General features: G+C 33.0%; 2 protein-coding genes and 1 long non-coding RNA gene across 3 annotated transcripts; 2 read left to right on the top strand and 1 right to left on the bottom strand.

The window, feature by feature from the left end:
• The first annotated feature begins 1,486 nt into the window (after positions 1–1,486).
• LOC117208649 lies at positions 1,487–13,484 on the top strand. Its single transcript, XM_033449920.1, has 5 exons — positions 1,487–1,625; positions 2,246–2,696; positions 4,119–4,420; positions 6,719–6,974; positions 9,939–13,484. The coding sequence occupies exons 2-5, from the start codon at positions 2,436–2,438 to the stop codon at positions 12,312–12,314; spliced, it is 3,195 nt and encodes a 1,064-aa protein (XP_033305811.1). The 5' UTR covers positions 1,487–1,625; positions 2,246–2,435; the 3' UTR covers positions 12,315–13,484.
• A 2,320-nt stretch (positions 13,485–15,804) lies between these two features.
• LOC117208651 (tryptophan--tRNA ligase, cytoplasmic) lies at positions 15,805–17,717 on the top strand. Its single transcript, XM_033449924.1, has 3 exons — positions 15,805–16,155; positions 16,368–17,305; positions 17,393–17,717. Exons 1-3 carry the CDS (start codon positions 16,029–16,031, stop codon positions 17,558–17,560), a joined length of 1,233 nt encoding a protein of 410 aa, XP_033305815.1. The 5' UTR covers positions 15,805–16,028; the 3' UTR covers positions 17,561–17,717.
• Positions 17,633–18,899, bottom strand: LOC117208654. The gene is made up of 2 exons (XR_004487742.1): positions 18,782–18,899; positions 17,633–18,058 (listed from the first exon to the last, which is right to left on the bottom strand). It is a non-coding gene; the product is annotated as an uncharacterized LOC117208654 (long non-coding RNA).
• Positions 18,900–18,907: the final 8 nt, after the last annotated feature.

Consider the following 18,907-nt stretch of genomic DNA (forward strand, 5'->3'; position numbering starts at 1 on the left):
TCATATTTAAAAATTGTAGAACTATTTTGATATTTTTGAAAGCTTTCTACGCCCGGATAATTTAATTTCTAAGAGTGGTATGTTCTATGTCAGACAAAGAAACTTCTTTCAGATAGACAGAAAGACTGCGATAATTATTGGGATAATAATATTTAATTTCTTCAATAAGTAATTTCAATTTATAGTTTGTCATTTTTTTATAAAAAATATTATAAATAATAACTTTTACTCATTATTATTTTAATTAATTTAATCATTCTAAGCGAACTGACACACAACCATTTCTTTTCTTTCAAATCAATGAGAGTATCCGGATATTTATAAGAAATGCAATTTAATATTTAATAACACTACTTATAAGCAATCAATAATGTACTGTGAAAGTGATTCCGTCCATTTGTCCATCGAGACCAAATGATGAAATTTAGGTTAGTGTAACGATAATTTTATTCGTCGAAAACAATTTATTCACAATCGCGTATTTCCTTTCAACGAGGTGAAAAATCACGGTTTTCATGTTTTGAACTCAATGATTCTAGAGGACTACACATTTATTACGATTATCCGAGGACCGAGATATAAAATATAATCAATTGATAAAACATCCAACGAATATGCAAAACGTGAGCGGATAAAAGTTTCCAAGTTATCTGCAACGTTAAAGAACCGAGAATCAAATAAAAGAATTTTCCGATAGATCGATGCTGTTCGTATTTGCTAGAGCTTCTTCCAAGCTCGATTTAATGTACCCAACAAGCCAATTTTATTCTTCGAATACAATGAACATTGCTGTTTACATCTATTTCTACGAGTTTTGTGTTACACATTTTACTATAATCAAGTATTGGAGGAATACGGAAATTACTTTTTTCTTTCTCAATTTTATTATCGTTTTCTCATTCTTCAACAGCCAATAGTAGACTACGGATGTTTATACATTTTTATGTTTGTATAAACATAACTAAAGAAATTGAACCTAGATAAAAATTTAGTCCATATACCAAATACAATATTATAATAAGTCCTCTACTTTGAATATTTTATATACTTTTGTATATTCTATACATTCTGTAGGTTTCTGCATTCTTGAATTTTCCAAATATACATAAACATCCGCAGACTAGTCATTACGCATGATATTATACAGCGGCTACAAAACATTCTACGAAGTAATCCTTTCATATATGTAACGTGTTTTAAAAGCACGATAAATATACGTACTGTATCTATAATTGTTGCACGTAACCGTACGTATCAGATACTTACCAAGCGAACGACGTTTTACGAACCGTAAAAAAAACATTTGATAATATAAGGTAATTGTGTGACAGAATGCGGATGTTTGTCTTCAGGAAGTTCGAGGCAAAGGTGATGTTGCGCAAGTCGTAAAAGTCGAGGCCAAACGGTGTGAAAAGAAAACGGGCCAAGGTTGTACATTACCCAAATCGAGCGATTTCCGGCCTCCATTTCCGATGCGAAACGTAGTCCCAAATCGATGCTGATTTCACGAGGAATTTATCGCCAGGACCCTAAATCACACGATTTGAAATAACGACGTTTCTCCTTTAGTGGCGGATGTCAAACTTTTACCATGGCTCCGGACGATTCCTGTAAAAGCACAAAAGGTTAGTAAAATTGATCGTTACTCTTTTATCTCGAGAACGAAACAACTTCTAAGTGTAAAATGTCACGTTTATAATATAGAAATGAGAGTTTTTGGGAGGACTTTTTTATAGCGAAGATAGGTAACCCATTTAGAAGCTTAACCAAACCTATCAACATCACTTTCTGAAACATTTATTATCTTACTTCTAGAATACGTAATTAGTGTTTAACTCCTGAAAAAGATAGATAGATAGTTGACCAGTTTGGTTTCAATGTGGCTCAAATAGAAGAATTTCTTCCTCTTCGTTTTAGTCTTTAATTACAACTGTCTTTTTAAATTACGAATTTTAGACTTTTAATTACAAACCTAGATTTATAGATAACATAATAACATACTAACAAGTTAGTATGTGGAAGCGAAACATGAATAACTTTGCCATTAGCAAACTATTAATTTTTATGCACTCACAGAAAATTTGAAGGTGCAAAAATAACCACAGTCTGATCATTAGGTTACATGTTGTTAGAAATTAAAAAATGTCCTGACTCTTTGCGCCGATAGTATTCTGAATTTAAATGTCAATGACCCTCGGGATAGAAAAGAACTCTTCGATAAAATAATATTCGATAAAATTTTTAGAAGACTTCCGCATCGAACGATACGCCAGAAGTACGAGATTATTATCGGGCAATTAAAGATTTTCACGAAATTTTCATCGACGTGATCTGGTGATTGCGTCATGTCGTCCTACGAAGGACACGTTTACGAGCGGAATCTCACTTGAAGACGCAGAGCCGAAGGGAAACGCGCGGAAAGCTTCTAAATTACGATGTCAACGCCCGCCACGGACCCGTTGCCGTCCACCGTTTCCGAGGAATTGACGACCGCTCTTATACCGACGGTTACCAAGATCGATACACGGCTGGACGTCAATCCCGTTTCGGTGGTTTTGGCGATGTCGATAGTCTACATTTTATCACCAATCACCGTCGTCGGGAACTCCATTATCCTGGCCGCCTTCTATAGGTACAAAAGGTTACGGACTGCATCCAATTACCTACTAGTCTCTTTGGCCGTCAGCGACTTTGGGGTAAGCCATCAAGTAATTTTAACTATGGCAACCATTGAGACGCGATCGACATCGATGTGTTGAATTAGTCCAGTTTTTTATCCTTCTTTCTCTAGTAAATAGAAATCATAGGAGAAGAAACATGACAGGTATATTTTTCTTTAGTTTTTAATTTTAATATCACCCTGTAAGTAAACAGAAGAATTTTAATATAACGTAGTTGACGATCACAGTTTTCTTTACTTTTATGTCACTTATTGGCTGAAAAAAAATACTAATTCTTTTGAAAATAGGTGATAAATTCACAATGTCTTAAGAGAGATTAATTTATACAATTAATATTATTGGTACTTTTTTAGTGTTCAGAATGGTAAAAAGCACATCTAATCCCCAAATTAAATAAGAAAGTAGCTTCGATGTAGAATTTATTGACGACATACTGAATTTTGACAAAAAACAGGAAATTTGACTTATCATGTTCTTCGCCTGTAGTATTCAAATATTGTCGATAAAATAATGTTATTCAATAATACATTAATTAAATTAAATGACTTAATCAAGTTAAAAATAGAATGTAAAGAATTATAGATCAATATTGTCAATGCTGAGCTTTTATTAGAATCCATTTCAAAGGAGATATCAACATTGAAGTGCCCCATTGTTTCTCGAGATTGATCGTCTAACGGGATATTTTAATTAGTCAGCTAATCAATCAGAAAACGGGACGAGGCGAGGATTCTATCCCCGCTGCAATTCGTACGATAGTCCTTCCGCCGCGATTGATGTTGACACGTTTCACTTTTAGTATACAGGACTACTCAAAATTAATCAATCAAACTCCTTTATATTTTATGTATACCATAAATACAAATAATTTATATGATATAATAAATCAAACACAGACAACATAAACATAAATCGTGATAATTAAACGTTATTATGGATGGTTCATAAAAAAATTCAAGTCACTCTGGCTCAACATAATAAACCTTTATCGATACGGCATTTTTTCTTATACTTAATCATAGACTATATCGAAACGAACGAGATCTTACAATCTGATCCTACATCGAAATAGTTTGTTTTGAACAGTTCAACCTAGAAGCAGACCACGTATACGTTGTCACCTGCTGCTAATGACCTAAAGCACACTCCGTTATAATACCCCAACATACAGCAACTCACCCTCTCTGAATAATTCCTCTTTAGAGAATGTTCGCAATATTACTACTGAAAATGGCTTTGAACTCAGTTTAATTTTACGTTCTACACGAACTGCAAGCGTAAACGTTAAGGAACGCTTTGAAACATACGTACGTTTATTATAAAACTTTCATTTTGCCCAATGTCTGTTGTTTATAGAGTAAGTTCCGAAGAGGTCGTAGAGATGATTCTCGCCTCTAATCATCCAGCATATGCAAATCGGATATTACTTGCACGCAGGTCGGTGTGTTCATGCCCTTTGGGATGCATCTAGAGTTATCTGGGCTGCCGGAAAATGGCGTTTCCACGTTGTGCATCGTACCATACTGCATCGTGATTGCACTGTGCAGCGTGAGCGTGTTGGTGACTGTGGCAATCGCTGTGGACCGGTTGACGTCGCTTGCACAGCCCCTCAGGTACAAGAACATCATCACTCACAGCAGCATCGAGAAGTACATCGCCGTGTTCTGGATCTACGCGATCATTGTCGGCCTCTCGCCTTTGATCTACGCCAAGATACCAGGAGAAACTCAACCACACAGGTGAGAGCCGCTGCAATCTTCTTTTAGTTTTAGTTTCATTAATGAGCCGATATAGTAAACAATGTAAATAGCAAAAACATTTTTTAGTAGAAATGGTCAAACGGATATAAATTCCATGTGGAAATTCACGATGAAAAATGTTGTAAGTGATAGAATAAGTTATTTGAGCATGTAGGTCTATCTGTAGGTCTGTATATGAGCTAATTAAATTATGTTTATCAAGATGAAAGCCTAATATAGAAATAAATACAATAAATTTAAATAATGGAAATAAATGTTATTAACATTAATTTATAATAATTACAATAATTAATAATTATAAACATTAATTTATTCTTTAAGTAATTCTGTAAAGATGATGAACGCTGAAAATCAATATCGTTCAAATGGTAGATTATACACCTGGTGAAGAAAACAAATAGATTTATTGTTTTTATTGAAAATCTTCATTTCTGACATGTATATCTCTTACCATTTTGAATTCGCGTTTGTTAATTAAATTCAAATGTTATAGGATTTTCTCATGTTGGAAGAGATTGTAAATTGCATTGTTTATAACATAAAGAATATGTTCATTCGAAGAGTGAAAGTATAAAGGTCAGTGAATAAATAAATGTGAGTTAAAGGTGATGAGAAATTTTTAGAATACAAATTACTGAATAATTGAATTAAAAATGATGAAAAATTGGTACAACAATTTTGAAAAATTTTAATGTCTTAATAGTTATTTTTTATCAACAAAAATCTCACTCTGAAAGCGCGTAAAATAAGTTTAATTAAATAAAAACGCGAGGTTTGTAACTAAATTTCTTTTATTTTATGTAACTAACTTAACTAATTCTTCCGAGAATCAGAATTTCCTATAAGTATTGTTATAAATTAAAATGCACGCGGTAGGAACTTTTGCTAATTCTGCACAGCAGTTGAATCCTATTGAACAAACATTTCGAAAATTGCTAAAATCAGATTGCTCACTAGTCACGTTCCTCAAACAACCGACGGGTCGAACGAACAGTAGTATAAAACTAGGAAATACAATCATGTGTTCCAATCGAGCCTGCGCTTTTTTCACATTTTGCACCGACAGTGCAAAAAAATAGCAAGGCCAATTTCTGTTCCTATAAACAAACGTAGTTAATTTTCTACTTCTTTTTTTTACATACTTCGTCGAAACGTAACAAAATGTAAAGTTCATTAGGGATGCATGCGTGCTATGATTTTCTATTCTGTCTTCATTTTACGTGTTACAATTTTGTAGCTCTACTGTAATATAAAATAGAATAGAAAGATTCTTTCGAATATAAAAATGAAATGTACACGAATTAAATATATGCACATAATCAATTCTGTAATATAATAAATTATCAGTTAAATTAAGATTTATCACTCTCCTTTTTTTACGCAATGCCTTATTGGGATCAACAATTGGTCCCTGAATTACAACCATGCCATAATAGGATTACGATGCAATATGCAGGAAACATATGCATGATTTACAGTAAAAGTCACGGATTGAAGCATGAATTGCATGGTTATCCAACCAATATAGAGTAATGTTATTTTAACCGCGCCACGTGTCGTGTTTGCGTTACTATAATAAACGCAATCTAATCTCCTTGTATCCATTAAACATCAAACGATAGATTACATCCACAAAGTTTACATAACCCCGTTAATTTTTTCAAGTAAAGGTAAATAATTATGAAACGTAGTCGAAGAAAGAATTATCTTCCGATCTAATAGTTGAATAAACAAACGTCTTAAAGAAATAGCGATCATCGACCTAAACTCTTAAATCATAGAATTCCAGAACGATCTATACTAAATGGTTAAACTCAATCATCAGCACACTACTATCTTAAAATACAACAGTATCAACACTTCAAATAATCCACATTTTTCTCGAATTTATATTAAGTAATTTATGATTTCTTAAAACTATTCATAGCATTGAAAATCAAAATACCAAGTAGATAAAATCAATCATTAAGACACCACTGTATATTAAACAGGATAGCTGTATCAGTACTTTGAATAATCCACATTTCTTCGAATCTTTAATAAACAACCTAAAATTGCAAAGCAACAAAGCAAATCATTGAAATTAATCACAAAGCACTTTCCAAAAAAATTTCGTGGAATTGACAAACAGGCCTTAACCTTGACGAAGCACCTGGCACACGTGTAACGGAAATTAACAGGCGCGTGCAGCATCGAATCAAACGATATTCGAATCGACGCAATTATATAACACGATCGCTGAACTAACGAGTGAAATTAATTTGCTTTCTGTCACAGTGGCAACTGCAGGTTCGGTGCAGCGGTCCTCCCACCCGTAAGGGTGTTCCTGGTAGTGGCAGTATGGGCACCCAGTGCTCTCGTTCTCCTCGGTTGCTACATGTACGTGTATCTGGTGGCACGTGCACACGCACGTGCGATTTACACGGTAGAACTATCGTTCAGGCACCAGACGCAGACCCTAGCATTACCGCGCTACGGTCAAACACTAGCAGTCACGGTCGGCGCGTTTCTCATCTTCTGGCTTCCCTTTCAAGTGAGTAGATGGTCTCCTATGCGACCGCACACGGTCACCAGATAGATCTCCATTTGTAATCGAACCACCCTATGCGCGTAAATTCTTATAAATTAGCATTCCTTTCGACGCGCAACGCCAACGTGCGTTGTTTCGCTATTATTACTCTCATACTACTTGCACATCGGAGTTACGCAACATTATTTCTACTTTGCCTGGCATGCATACTCGTAACGTAACACTGATGTAAAATTTAAGAACGTCATGGTGTGCATGTTAAATACGTACTTCTCCTTAGACTATGCTTCTTTGTATTTTATATTTCTACACTGCGCGTTACACCATATTTATAAGTATTTAGACATTTTTAAATTATTGCAAATATATAAAATTACATCGAATGTTTCCCAGTCCAATTTTGTCCTTTGATTGTATCTCAAGCAAAATTAAAATTAGTATATATCCCCTATGTTGATAAAAACAGTAGTTTAACCATTCGATTTTGCATTCTTTCAATCAGATTTTGTGTAATCTCCTAATCAGGTTTTGTATCTTTTTGCACTTTGTACCTGCATAAGAATTGAAAATTCCATAGTTACGATTAGTGTATGGTACAATTATGGCTTTATATTTATAAGATGTATGTATCTCGAGGAAGTTATATTTGAAGCTGAAATTTAAAATTAATTGAAAATTTTGTTTAGAATGCAGCATTTGCCTAGTTGCGTAACTTTATGCTGGCTATTTTTGTTTGCCTTCATTACACCCTTATTAGTTACCGGGTTTTAATTACTTGAGAAAAAAAAACGTTAATTTCCAATTAAAACACATAATGGGTAGTTTACTTGCCGTAAAGGTTGCAATACAGTATTACTTGTAAACCATAGCCCAGGAAAATACGTATAACGCGAATGATGTAAAAAATTTAATAAGCACTCTACGAAGCCAAATATGAAAGAGAAAAAGTTTCGAAATGAGATCACCAGTTTTTAACTAATATAATAAGATGCAAACGACGTGACAACTTAGCGTAACATGAACCTAACATGAGCTAGGCTGATTTTGCTACATAATAAATCATAAGTCATAATAAACAGAACAATAATGTTAATAACAAAACAAATATACTAAAGATACTCGTTGTATTTTCTAACGTTAAATATAATCTCTGAAATAAATTTGCATCTGTGCACGATCCACCAACTTGCAAACCAAATTTTTTGTTTTATAATTGCAAAATGAAACCTTTGAGGCACAGTTTGTTTGCAATTTTACCGCATCCGAAGACCAATACTCAAACTGTAACTTGGCTCGACCCAGATTATAACAGAAAAAGAATGTTCACTCCTAGGCTGAAAACAAAATTATTGTTTCAAATAAAATATTTCATTCTATGTGTGTAAATTGTAATTTAATTAAGTAATTGATATTTCACTTTTTTATATATAAAAACAAAAATAAAATAAAGTTAGCTGATAGTAAATTCCGTCCTTGGGTCATTGGCAATCGATTGATGTTGCGTGAATCGACGTGGTAATGAGGTTTCCGTAACCCGTCAATCTCCATTTCACGAGGAAAAGTTTCACGAAGGAGAGGGTTGAAAAACGACACAACCTCCGAAATTGTGGTAACGAAGAAGCAGCAGAAATGGGCGTCTTCTAACTGTGAAGAAAAAGAAGTTGAGCTCGAGGAAAACTTTTGGAGAAGTATTCTAAATAATAGCCCACCATTTTTTTTATCGTTAAAAGAACAGCTCCTAGGAGGACAACAATTATAAACAATTTCATTGGATGACAAAACTAACAAATACAAGCGATTTTAGCGATTTTTCCTCTTAGTTCTGTGAAAATTCGTCTCGATAAATTAATCGAATAAACTTTGTCCAAGACAATTTTACGAATTTTTATTTTATCGTTCAGTTTGTCACTCCAGTGGTAGAAGCGTCGTTCATTTATAAAAAGCTACAAAACGTTTACAAATATAGGAAAATTTTTTATATATCCTCACCTCAATAAAAAGAGTTTAAAACTTTTCAAAGAACTGCCAACTACAACTTATTTGTTAAAATATATATCAATAAAAAAGATCTTTATCGGTAAAAATTTATATGTATTTGATCTTAAAGTCAAAATGACCAATACAGTCATATAATACAAAAATAATTGTTAATGATTTAATAACTATTAATACAGAAGTAATGTGATAATTTTTACAGAATTTTTTAGATCCTCGACATTAGTAGATACGTAACACATTAGTAGTGTTATTAGTATTTTGTCATAAGAATGAAATCATATTATTAGATTCCAACTGAATATTTGTAAACAACGACATCAAAGTAGAATCAGGCTAAATAAAGGCTTTGTCATCGGAAAAAATTATGCGTCTTTTTTCAATCATGTATATGGAACGACATACTAATAATGTCCTATATGACTTCTTCAAATCCCATGTAAAGATAAAATTCACCAAAATTCAAATACATATGGATTTTAGTTTCATACACAATCTACTAACTTTCATTAACAAAGATCAAGACAAATAATTCCCATTTTAGTTCACGTATTACATGGTCATATTTATAATGATGTAGCTCAAGCGTATTATTCAACCTTTGAATGTTATAAATAGATTAACGCCATCCATATAGATCAAGTGAACGGGAGAAACATATATCTATGAAGATAATGACAAAATTTTCTGAAGTTTAGCCAATGTTTTTTAATCTTACATTTTTCTTCAATATATTCTCCTCTCTTATATTATACATCATCTTAAATTTGAGAAATATTGGAGAAAATTTATCGTATAAATTATAAACAAAATCAATTGAAAGAAACTTTAGCATAAACTGCTCTAATCGCTTCTCATTTCCTCGTTGAACGTTTCACACGACATAAATCAGAACCCTCCCATAAGATCAAGCAACAAAGACCGAAGCAGGCCGAAATTACCTTCTTAACATAAGGTAAATTTGCTTTACAGACCTGCATGCTGCTGGATATTTTTTGCGGTACCAACATTCTTACCGAATGGGCGGTCGTATGGCTTGGACTGCCCATTATGGCGCACAGTGGCGTGAATCCGTGGATTTACGCTTTCCATCACGGCGAAATGAGGGTTGCAGTGGTTAAGATTACCAAGAAGCTGGCTGCTTTCCTCGGAGTGACACCCAGCCGTTACGGTTGCTCGCCAATGAGACGTGGTTCCAATACGAATATGGAATTAGCCGAGGTGAACAACAGCAACGATGATAGAAGGCATCCTGTGGAAGATTGTTTCGCTACAAAACAAAACAACACTTTGTACACAAGCAGGCGAGGCCTGGAAGTGTCAGGAAAGCACACAGACATCTCACCAGAAAGGAACATGGATCATACGTCTTCTGAGAGTAGACAAGCAGACATCGTCGAGGAGAATATCCACGATCTCACGAAAATGCTTGATCTAAAGTACATCATCGATCGGAATCACATGATCGACTCGAATCACAATATCGACAAGATCAAAAATCTGAAATATCTTCTGGATCCAACGTTCAATAAAATTAGACACCTGAGAAGATTGAATCACAAGAGGCTCGCTAGTAAGAATTTTTCGAAGGCGTCGGAACCGAAGTTCATCTCCTATCAGAATTTAAAGAGCGACGTAACGTTGAATCGCAAAGTATTGCAAATGAATACTATGTCGGATCCCGTGCTAAGCGCTAACAGTCCCATAGTGCACACAAAAGATTTCCATAACGGTTTGAGTCCTATCAATTGCAAAAGAAGAAATTCGAATCTTTGTTCGATGTCGGATCCTAATATCAAATCGGCGACTGCAATCTCTTCAGAGGTGAATCTTCGACTTCCAACCGGTGGGAACACCACCGAAGCTCATAGATACTCTGTACAGAATTTAGATCACAATAATAAGTACGAGGGTGGATTGGCTAAACACGTTATGCTATCTCGACAATTGGAGAATCAGAAGCGTCTTCAAATTTATCCACGACCGCGGTTGAAGATTAATAGTCCCTTCGATCGAAACAGTCCGAATCTAAACCTCAGACTTCAGAACAATTATACGCCGCCGTCCACCCCGGATAGTACGAGGTCGAGTTTGTTGGATAGTCCAAGGCAGAAGACGTCTCCGAAGCACATAACAATTACTTCTAACAAATTAGCCAATCTTGTTCATGTGGATAATACTCCGAGGTACTTGGAGCCCAGAACAGATCCAGCTTTCAAAGTATTACAAATGCGAAGAAACATGGAAATACTGAAACATTCCGAATCGATCAATACCATCGAACCGATGACGCACGTAAGATTGTTAGAGCCTTACAGAGTCATGGAGAGTCTGGCAGTACCGACAATACACTCGGAACCACCGAGTCCCATAGATCCACTTCCTCTTGCTCCTCTACAAGAAGAAGACACGAAGAACTCTGAAACGTCGAAGCCTTCCATTAGTATCGATTGCTTAAAATCTCCGATGGGTAATAGGAGGAGTCCAGTTAGACACTCAGATCCTGTGATACCATCCGTCTTGTTGAATATTGAAGATTACAGCGAAGACCGCGAATCAATCAATAACAAATCTAGTCATGATAGTTCCTCAAATAATATGGTATTGTCGGGTCAAATAGCACCAATAGAACCCATCGATCTATTCGAAGCCTTGTTGAAAAACTCAGAAAGGTGTCGAGAAGGGAGATTACCAGACCCTATCTTCGTTGAGCACGATTCGACGAGATTCAGCTCGAGAAGACCCTCGGACTCGAAGTGGTCAGAGTCGTCGAGAAGCCAAGAGATCCTGTCCAACGTAGTCACTGAACATCAAGCGTTCCCTTCGTCCTACTCGGTGAACAATTTTCAAGTCTGTAACAGTGGCAGCGATCTCAACGATCTGACGTCCCTCGATCCATTTATGTGCCCGGACGCGTTGACATCGTCGTTACGCGAGTCGTTCTTTAGCGCTCCATCCGTACCTGATTCAGAAATCTTCACATCGTTCGAAGAAAATGAAGAATTCACGCTTGATTCTGAACATAATCTGTCTCCTTATAATTCCAGATCGACGATCAATTTGAAAAAGTCAGCGATCGAGAACGATCTGCAAAGCAAGTCCACGGAGTCTATGTTTCGAAACGGTTGTCTATCGACGAAATCGTGTGCGATTTTGAGATTAGAGCCATCTTTACATCGAAATAGATTGCGCGTCAAACCAGGAGTAGACTATATCCTAAAGGATATGTCTATTAAGAATTCACATTTGGCCCCGCTCGCCTCACCGACACCTACAGAAATCTGCACTCCTACCATCGAGCTCGTTTCGGAAATAAAAGGTGACAGTGGTGTCGGTGTCAGAGTATAGATTTATTGTGGATGCTTCGAAGCAGTTGGTGAATAGAATTAATCGTTCATTCAGACAAACATGATGAAATAAAACGAGGAAGCTTTACTTAGAATTGTTTTTCGATCGCGATGTTCTGCTCGTCGAATTGGAATTTTTACGGTATACATACCATGTTGTATAATGATACGATTACACGTCTGTATTTTTATAATAGTCTGATGCCTGCATGGAGAAATTATTCTGTCTATCTTATTCTAACGAGACGTACTGAAACGTAGGTTATCGTGAAATAATGGAATCGAACATTTCAAGTTGGACTGTGATAGTACGACGTGTCTTTAGCGAGATCATAGAACGATCACATGAGAGAGGAAATTCTATAAATGTTTGACGATAATTAATCCTTCAACTCCTAAGAATAGTTACAATAATCGTTTGGACAGAATGCTTTAAGGAAACGAAAACTTACTAATTTATTGAGAAACTGCTCCGAATAATTTTATCTGACTTTAATCTAAGGAGTCTTAGGATTAAATTCGTTATATAAATTTGTAATATATTACACGATTCACATTGACATACTTATGTTAATATAAATAAAAAAATTCAAAGCGCAAAATGTCAAAGGAGGAACATTGACGAATAATGTATAATTGATTAAATTAATCATCTACTGATAAAGCGAGATCGCTATTGGAAAAGCAACGACGGTTCGATTTGTATTTATAGATACCCTTTAAAACGTACGTCATATTGATTATATTTATCAGATTTTGCCTCGCTAATGGCGGTTGACTTGGCCAATACTTAAACATATTTCAGCGTTGTTCAAACGTTACCCAAAATACTGTGCCAAGCGGATTGCGCGAGATTTACAAACCTTTCCTTTTTCCTAGAACAAGTAAACGAAGACAGTGAACTACAATTACCGTTTATGTATGTACCTGATTAAAAATTTGCAAGCGAACAAAAGTTTTTCTGGCGAAATATCGATGGATAACGTTTGTTTTTGCACAGCCAATAAGATCTGTCTCACTTATACCATATTTAAGTTCCACTTCATACTTCCATTTTCTCTTTCGACTAGTTACTTAATCATATCCAATTTTAATTAATTTAACACACATGACTAACAGTTTAAGATGATGAAACGTACCGTTATGTATTATATGAAATTTAAATCAACCTTGTTCCGATCCTCACAAAATTCTAAGCAACCTGATTATCGGCAATTTAGAGGCAAATACACGATAAAATGATCCTCTGTAAGAATGCTCAGAGAATGTAGATAGTTTAGCGTTTTAGTAAAGAGAAAGTAACGTGAAAAAATCGTTGTTTCGCTGTTTACGCGAGAAAAGATAAAGCAGAAAGCAAGAATCATCTTAGATCCAATGTAATTTATTTAAGAGTATTGTACAGTAGAGAAAACGTAAGGACCAAAAATTTTCAATATACGAACTCTAATATGGATGTCGTCAGCCCTCGACTTAGTAGCTTGTAATTATACAATAAGACATCATCTACATAATCGATTCAGTTTTTTTATAATGTCTGGTGTTAATCACATAATCTGATGGTCTGACATTTGAATTGATCTATGAGTATCTCTATCGAAATCTAATTTTTATATCGTGTCGCCATAAAAAGTCGCTTCACTAGTTCGGATTTCAAAAAAAGAAAAGAAGAAAACTATCTCGGGACTTAGATCGTCCTCTCAACTATTCACAATGCCAATGAAATATCGAAACTACTTTTATATACATATAAGTTCACAAGAAGATTCTTCGTGAGACAAAGTTATTTTTGTCATACATCTGGGATATTTTTTAAAACAGATTCTCCCCTGCGCTCGCTTAAGTATATGTGCGCACAAATATTACCTATACATACTATCGATCATATAGAAACACCCTATTTTTCAGTTCAATGAATAATACAGATGTGTGTAATAGTAAAGATATTTCGCAAATGGAAACCAATTTAACAGTATGAGTTTAACTTCATGAGGACATCCTAGAAAACTTGGAAGAGATCGTTGACAGAAGTGAATTTTGAAAATTACATATTTTGGATAAATGTTCACCATTTTCAGTAGCTTATAATAACTCAAAACAATTAAGGAATTGCCTCGTGAAATGACTTTACTATTTAATGATACTTGTTTTTTAGAACAAAAATTCAATAGCATATACATTAGACATTCAATAAAAATATGACTAAAGATATTATAAAAACGCAATGCTCTAATTGTTTTGAGTAATATATATTTGTAAAATAGATAGGAACATACTAATAATTCTATTAAAAAACATGATTTTATGATTCATAAATTCTTCGTATTTCGTTTCTACGAGTTCTATTTGCATCTTATGCTCATCGGCATATTTTTAAGTGTCCTGTATAGCTGAATTTATTACATTCTCAAAAAATTTCACATCATATTATATGGAAAGTTGTAAAATATGATTTACTACCTGTCTCGCGGATGTCTGAATTAAAATTTTCCTTTTAATACAATGCAAAGAAATCTCTAAAAGTAAACGCTAACGCTTCACTGTGTTAACGACTGCAAACGATGTACAATCAATTTTTTAATTATACGTACAGTAGTAAAAACAGATTTCATAGTTTTAGTTCCTTACCGACGATTCGTTCTATGAAATGTCTTCCATTTGTATAAATCATGGAGGAACAAACGAATGAAAATCTTGATTCATTCTTGTATGCTTGATTTTAAGTTATAGATTAATATCGCTCTATAATACATACTGGAAGTTCTGTACAAATAAAAGAACATTTATCAAAATGAGAGGCACTGATATATTTTTATGAAAAAACATTTTATCGTTCTTTGTAAATACCGAAATATCCAAATAAAAAACAAAATCACAAATTGCAAATTTACATGAAACTGATGAAAAGAATATACGTTACTATATTGTCCAGTTGTTAACAACAAACTTGCGTCCTATAACATTCATTTTACCCATAAACATCTGTAACACATTATCGTCAAATTATTATTTATATTTACATATTTTAGAATAAAATTAATTTTCAGATAATTTTAAACAGAAAAGTTACAAAAGCTAACGCTATGATTTGTTTTAGATTTATTATAATTCGCAATATAACATAATACATATGTTTTTGTATATATCCAAAAGATATAATACATTAACTAGACAAGACTCACTAGAAGTAACAAGTTATCCTAGAGTTTAATTGTATATTGAAATAATAAAATAATTGTAAACTCGAAGTTTTTATGTAGATTATAACTAATAGCTAATTTCAATAGAAAACATTATATATATTAAATGATTTAATAATAAAGCAGATCATTATTTACTTGAATTTATCACCGTGAGATGACGTTAGTATTTCAAATACATAGTTCAAAATATAATATCACACTTACTATATTGACAGATAATTTGTTAGATAATTCGAACCTCACAAAAACAATTATAATTAAATTTAAATATATTTTAATAAAAAATTAATAAATATAATACTTGTAATCAACTGTATATGATGCAACTGCAAAAAAAATTACTGAAATTTCTTACCTTGAATGTACAAATGCGTGCGCAGGAAACATAGCATGCGGAGACCGACATAACCCTGTTGATTTGTAACCAACTCTGCGTTGCATATGATATATCTTTCTCCTAAGAATCTTTGCACGATCGCACTTAAAAGTCGGAAAATAATTAAATATAAAGAAAAATGACAGCGAAAGAAATTGAAATTGACACGTCAACGTTAAATGGGAAAGCGGATGAGGAGGATATTGTGACACCTTGGAATGTTGCAACTAAAAACGAGACTGGAATTGATTATGATAAGCTTATTAGTGAGTTCCATAGAAAATATCTTTCATAGAAATCTTTGAAAAGTATTTTTATCACATAAAATAAAATGATATACTGTTGCTTTATTATCTTCGTTTCATAGATTATAAATCCTTCCCATTTTTTGAAAGAGGACAAAGATAACATGCATATGTGAATATACACATTAGCTTATAATTTCACTTTTTCAGAAGATTTCTCTCTGTTATTATAGAAAGATTTGGAAGTTCCAAAATCGATGAAGAATTATTAGCGAGATTTGAGAAAATCACAGGACAGAAACCACATCATTTTCTTAGAAGAGGAATATTCTTCTCTCATCGAGATATGAATACTATCTTGAATCTTTATGAACAAGGAAAACCTTTTTACCTTTATACCGGTAGAGGACCTAGTTCAGATTCTATACACTTAGGACATCTTATACCATTTATGTTTTGTAAATGGCTTCAAGAAGTATTCCGTGTTCCATTAGTCATACAACTGACTGATGATGAGAAAGCAATATGGAAGAACATAAAAATAGAAGATGCGATTAAATTGGCCTATAATAATGCAAAAGACATTATTGCTCTTGGATTTAAACCAGAGAATACATTTATTTTTTCTAATTTAGAACATATTGGAAATAATCCTGCATTTTATCAGAATATGATCAGAATACAAAGAAGTGTTACATTTAATCAAGTGAAAGGCATTTTTGGATTTGGAGACAGTGATCCTATTGGAAAAATCTCATTTCCGCCAACTCAAGCTGCTCCAGCAATTTCTGGAACTTTTCCCTTTATTTTTAAGGATGCAAAAGTTAATTGTTTAATACCATGTGCTATAGATCAAGATCCCTACTTTAGAATGACAAGAGATGTTGCACCAAAAATTGGCTATCCAAAACCAGCGCTGTTACATTCTATATTCTTTCCAGCTTTACAAGGCTCTAAAACAAAAATGTCAGCTAGTGATAACAATACTGCAATATTTTTGACAGACACTGCTAAACAAATAAAGAATAAAATTAACAAGCATGCATTCTCAGGAGGACAAGCTACTATTGAAGAACACAGACAATTAGGAGGCAATTGTGATATTGATATATCATATCAGTGGTTACGATTCTTCCTAGAGGATGACGAAAAATTAGAACAACTTAGAAAAGTAAGTTTAGTAAAAATTGAAATGTGTTCCTTAGTATTAATAAATATAAAAATATATATATGTATATAATAATATATAAACTTTCAGGGTTATATCAGTGGAGAAATTTTAACAGGAGAACTTAAAAAAGAATTAATTGAAGTGTTACAGCCTTTGGTAGCTGCACATCAGGAAGCTAGGAATAAATTAACAGATGAAATAGTAAAACAATATATGATTCCTAGGGATCTTGGTTTTGTGGCAAATATAAAATAGTTAGATGCAAATTGCTTATTATGTATATAAAACACATAGGAATACTTTCATCAGTTTATTTAATTTTATTTATTTTAGAAGCACAAATAATTTTTTCTTTAAGAAAATTATTTTTTATGTCATGATGGTAATGGATTAAATTGCTTTTATAAAAATACGTACTTTGTATTTGCATTTACAGTCCTTACTTATATATAAGTAAGAATTATCATTATAAATATGTAAAAAATATATTTCATTATATTTTTAAATGTTTAGGTACTTACTATTTGCATAATGATTATGCAAGATGAGTTTCACTAGAAATCCCAAAGCAGAAACCGTCGACCTGATATTATTACGACATCGAAAACCGATATTATCTGTATTGTGTATATATGTTTCATTTGAAATCGTTCTTATTTTCACATTCTTATTTCCAATTCTCATGTATGCAAACATGCAGTGATTAGGCCAATGACGACATTTCCTTTTGAGGCCTCTAGCAAGGGAAACATCCTATGTATTAGGATATGCGTTAAAATAACAGTATAAAAAACAAATTCAAATATAAAAAGAATGAATTTAAATGCATATTATGTATTATACGTTTAAATTAGTTTATATCTGCCACGAAAGTGGTTCATATTTACTAATATTCTTGTTATTAGATATAGATATATATATATACTATGTATGTTCAGTATAATGCTTATAATAATTTTTTAAAGTATATTAAAATGTTTAAGAAAAAGGATTTATTCGAAATGATTAAATTATATAATTATGACCGTAATACAATATTTTTTACACTATTTCCTAATTTGTCAATTTTTTTTATGTAATAAGACTAGATTAAAATATTTCTATTGCCCGCCATTTTTATTGCGCGAATTACAAGATCATATCTCGTAACACTTTGTGAATATAGCATCTAATATGCTGTTTACAAATAACAAAGAAAACGAACAAGTTCAAGTAATTAATCTATGTGGAGAAACAATAATCATACAAAAAATTCATAAAAAAACAATCATTTAGGAAAAACAGAATCTGCATATAATAAAAAATAGCGTTATATATCTATTAATAAAATTATGAATATTATTACAAAACAACTTTTTATACATTAAATAATTCATATTATAATGTAATCAACAAAAGTTCGGCAAAATATATTTAAAGAAATAAAGTACTACATTATATTCACAAAATTTCGAAATTTAAACAAACTACGCTTACTGACTATAACAATTTTGATAAACGCAGTAATCAATGACAGTACAATTTATCATCGACAAGAACTTGATGTTGTTGTTTATGTACTTGTTAGTGAGAGTTAATGCCAGTATCGCGCGCGAGTTAATT

This window comes from Bombus bifarius, unplaced genomic scaffold, assembly GCF_011952205.1.
Source record: "Bombus bifarius isolate JDL3187 unplaced genomic scaffold, Bbif_JDL3187 scf7180000008148, whole genome shotgun sequence".
Lineage (NCBI taxonomy): Eukaryota > Metazoa > Arthropoda > Insecta > Hymenoptera > Apidae > Bombus > Bombus bifarius.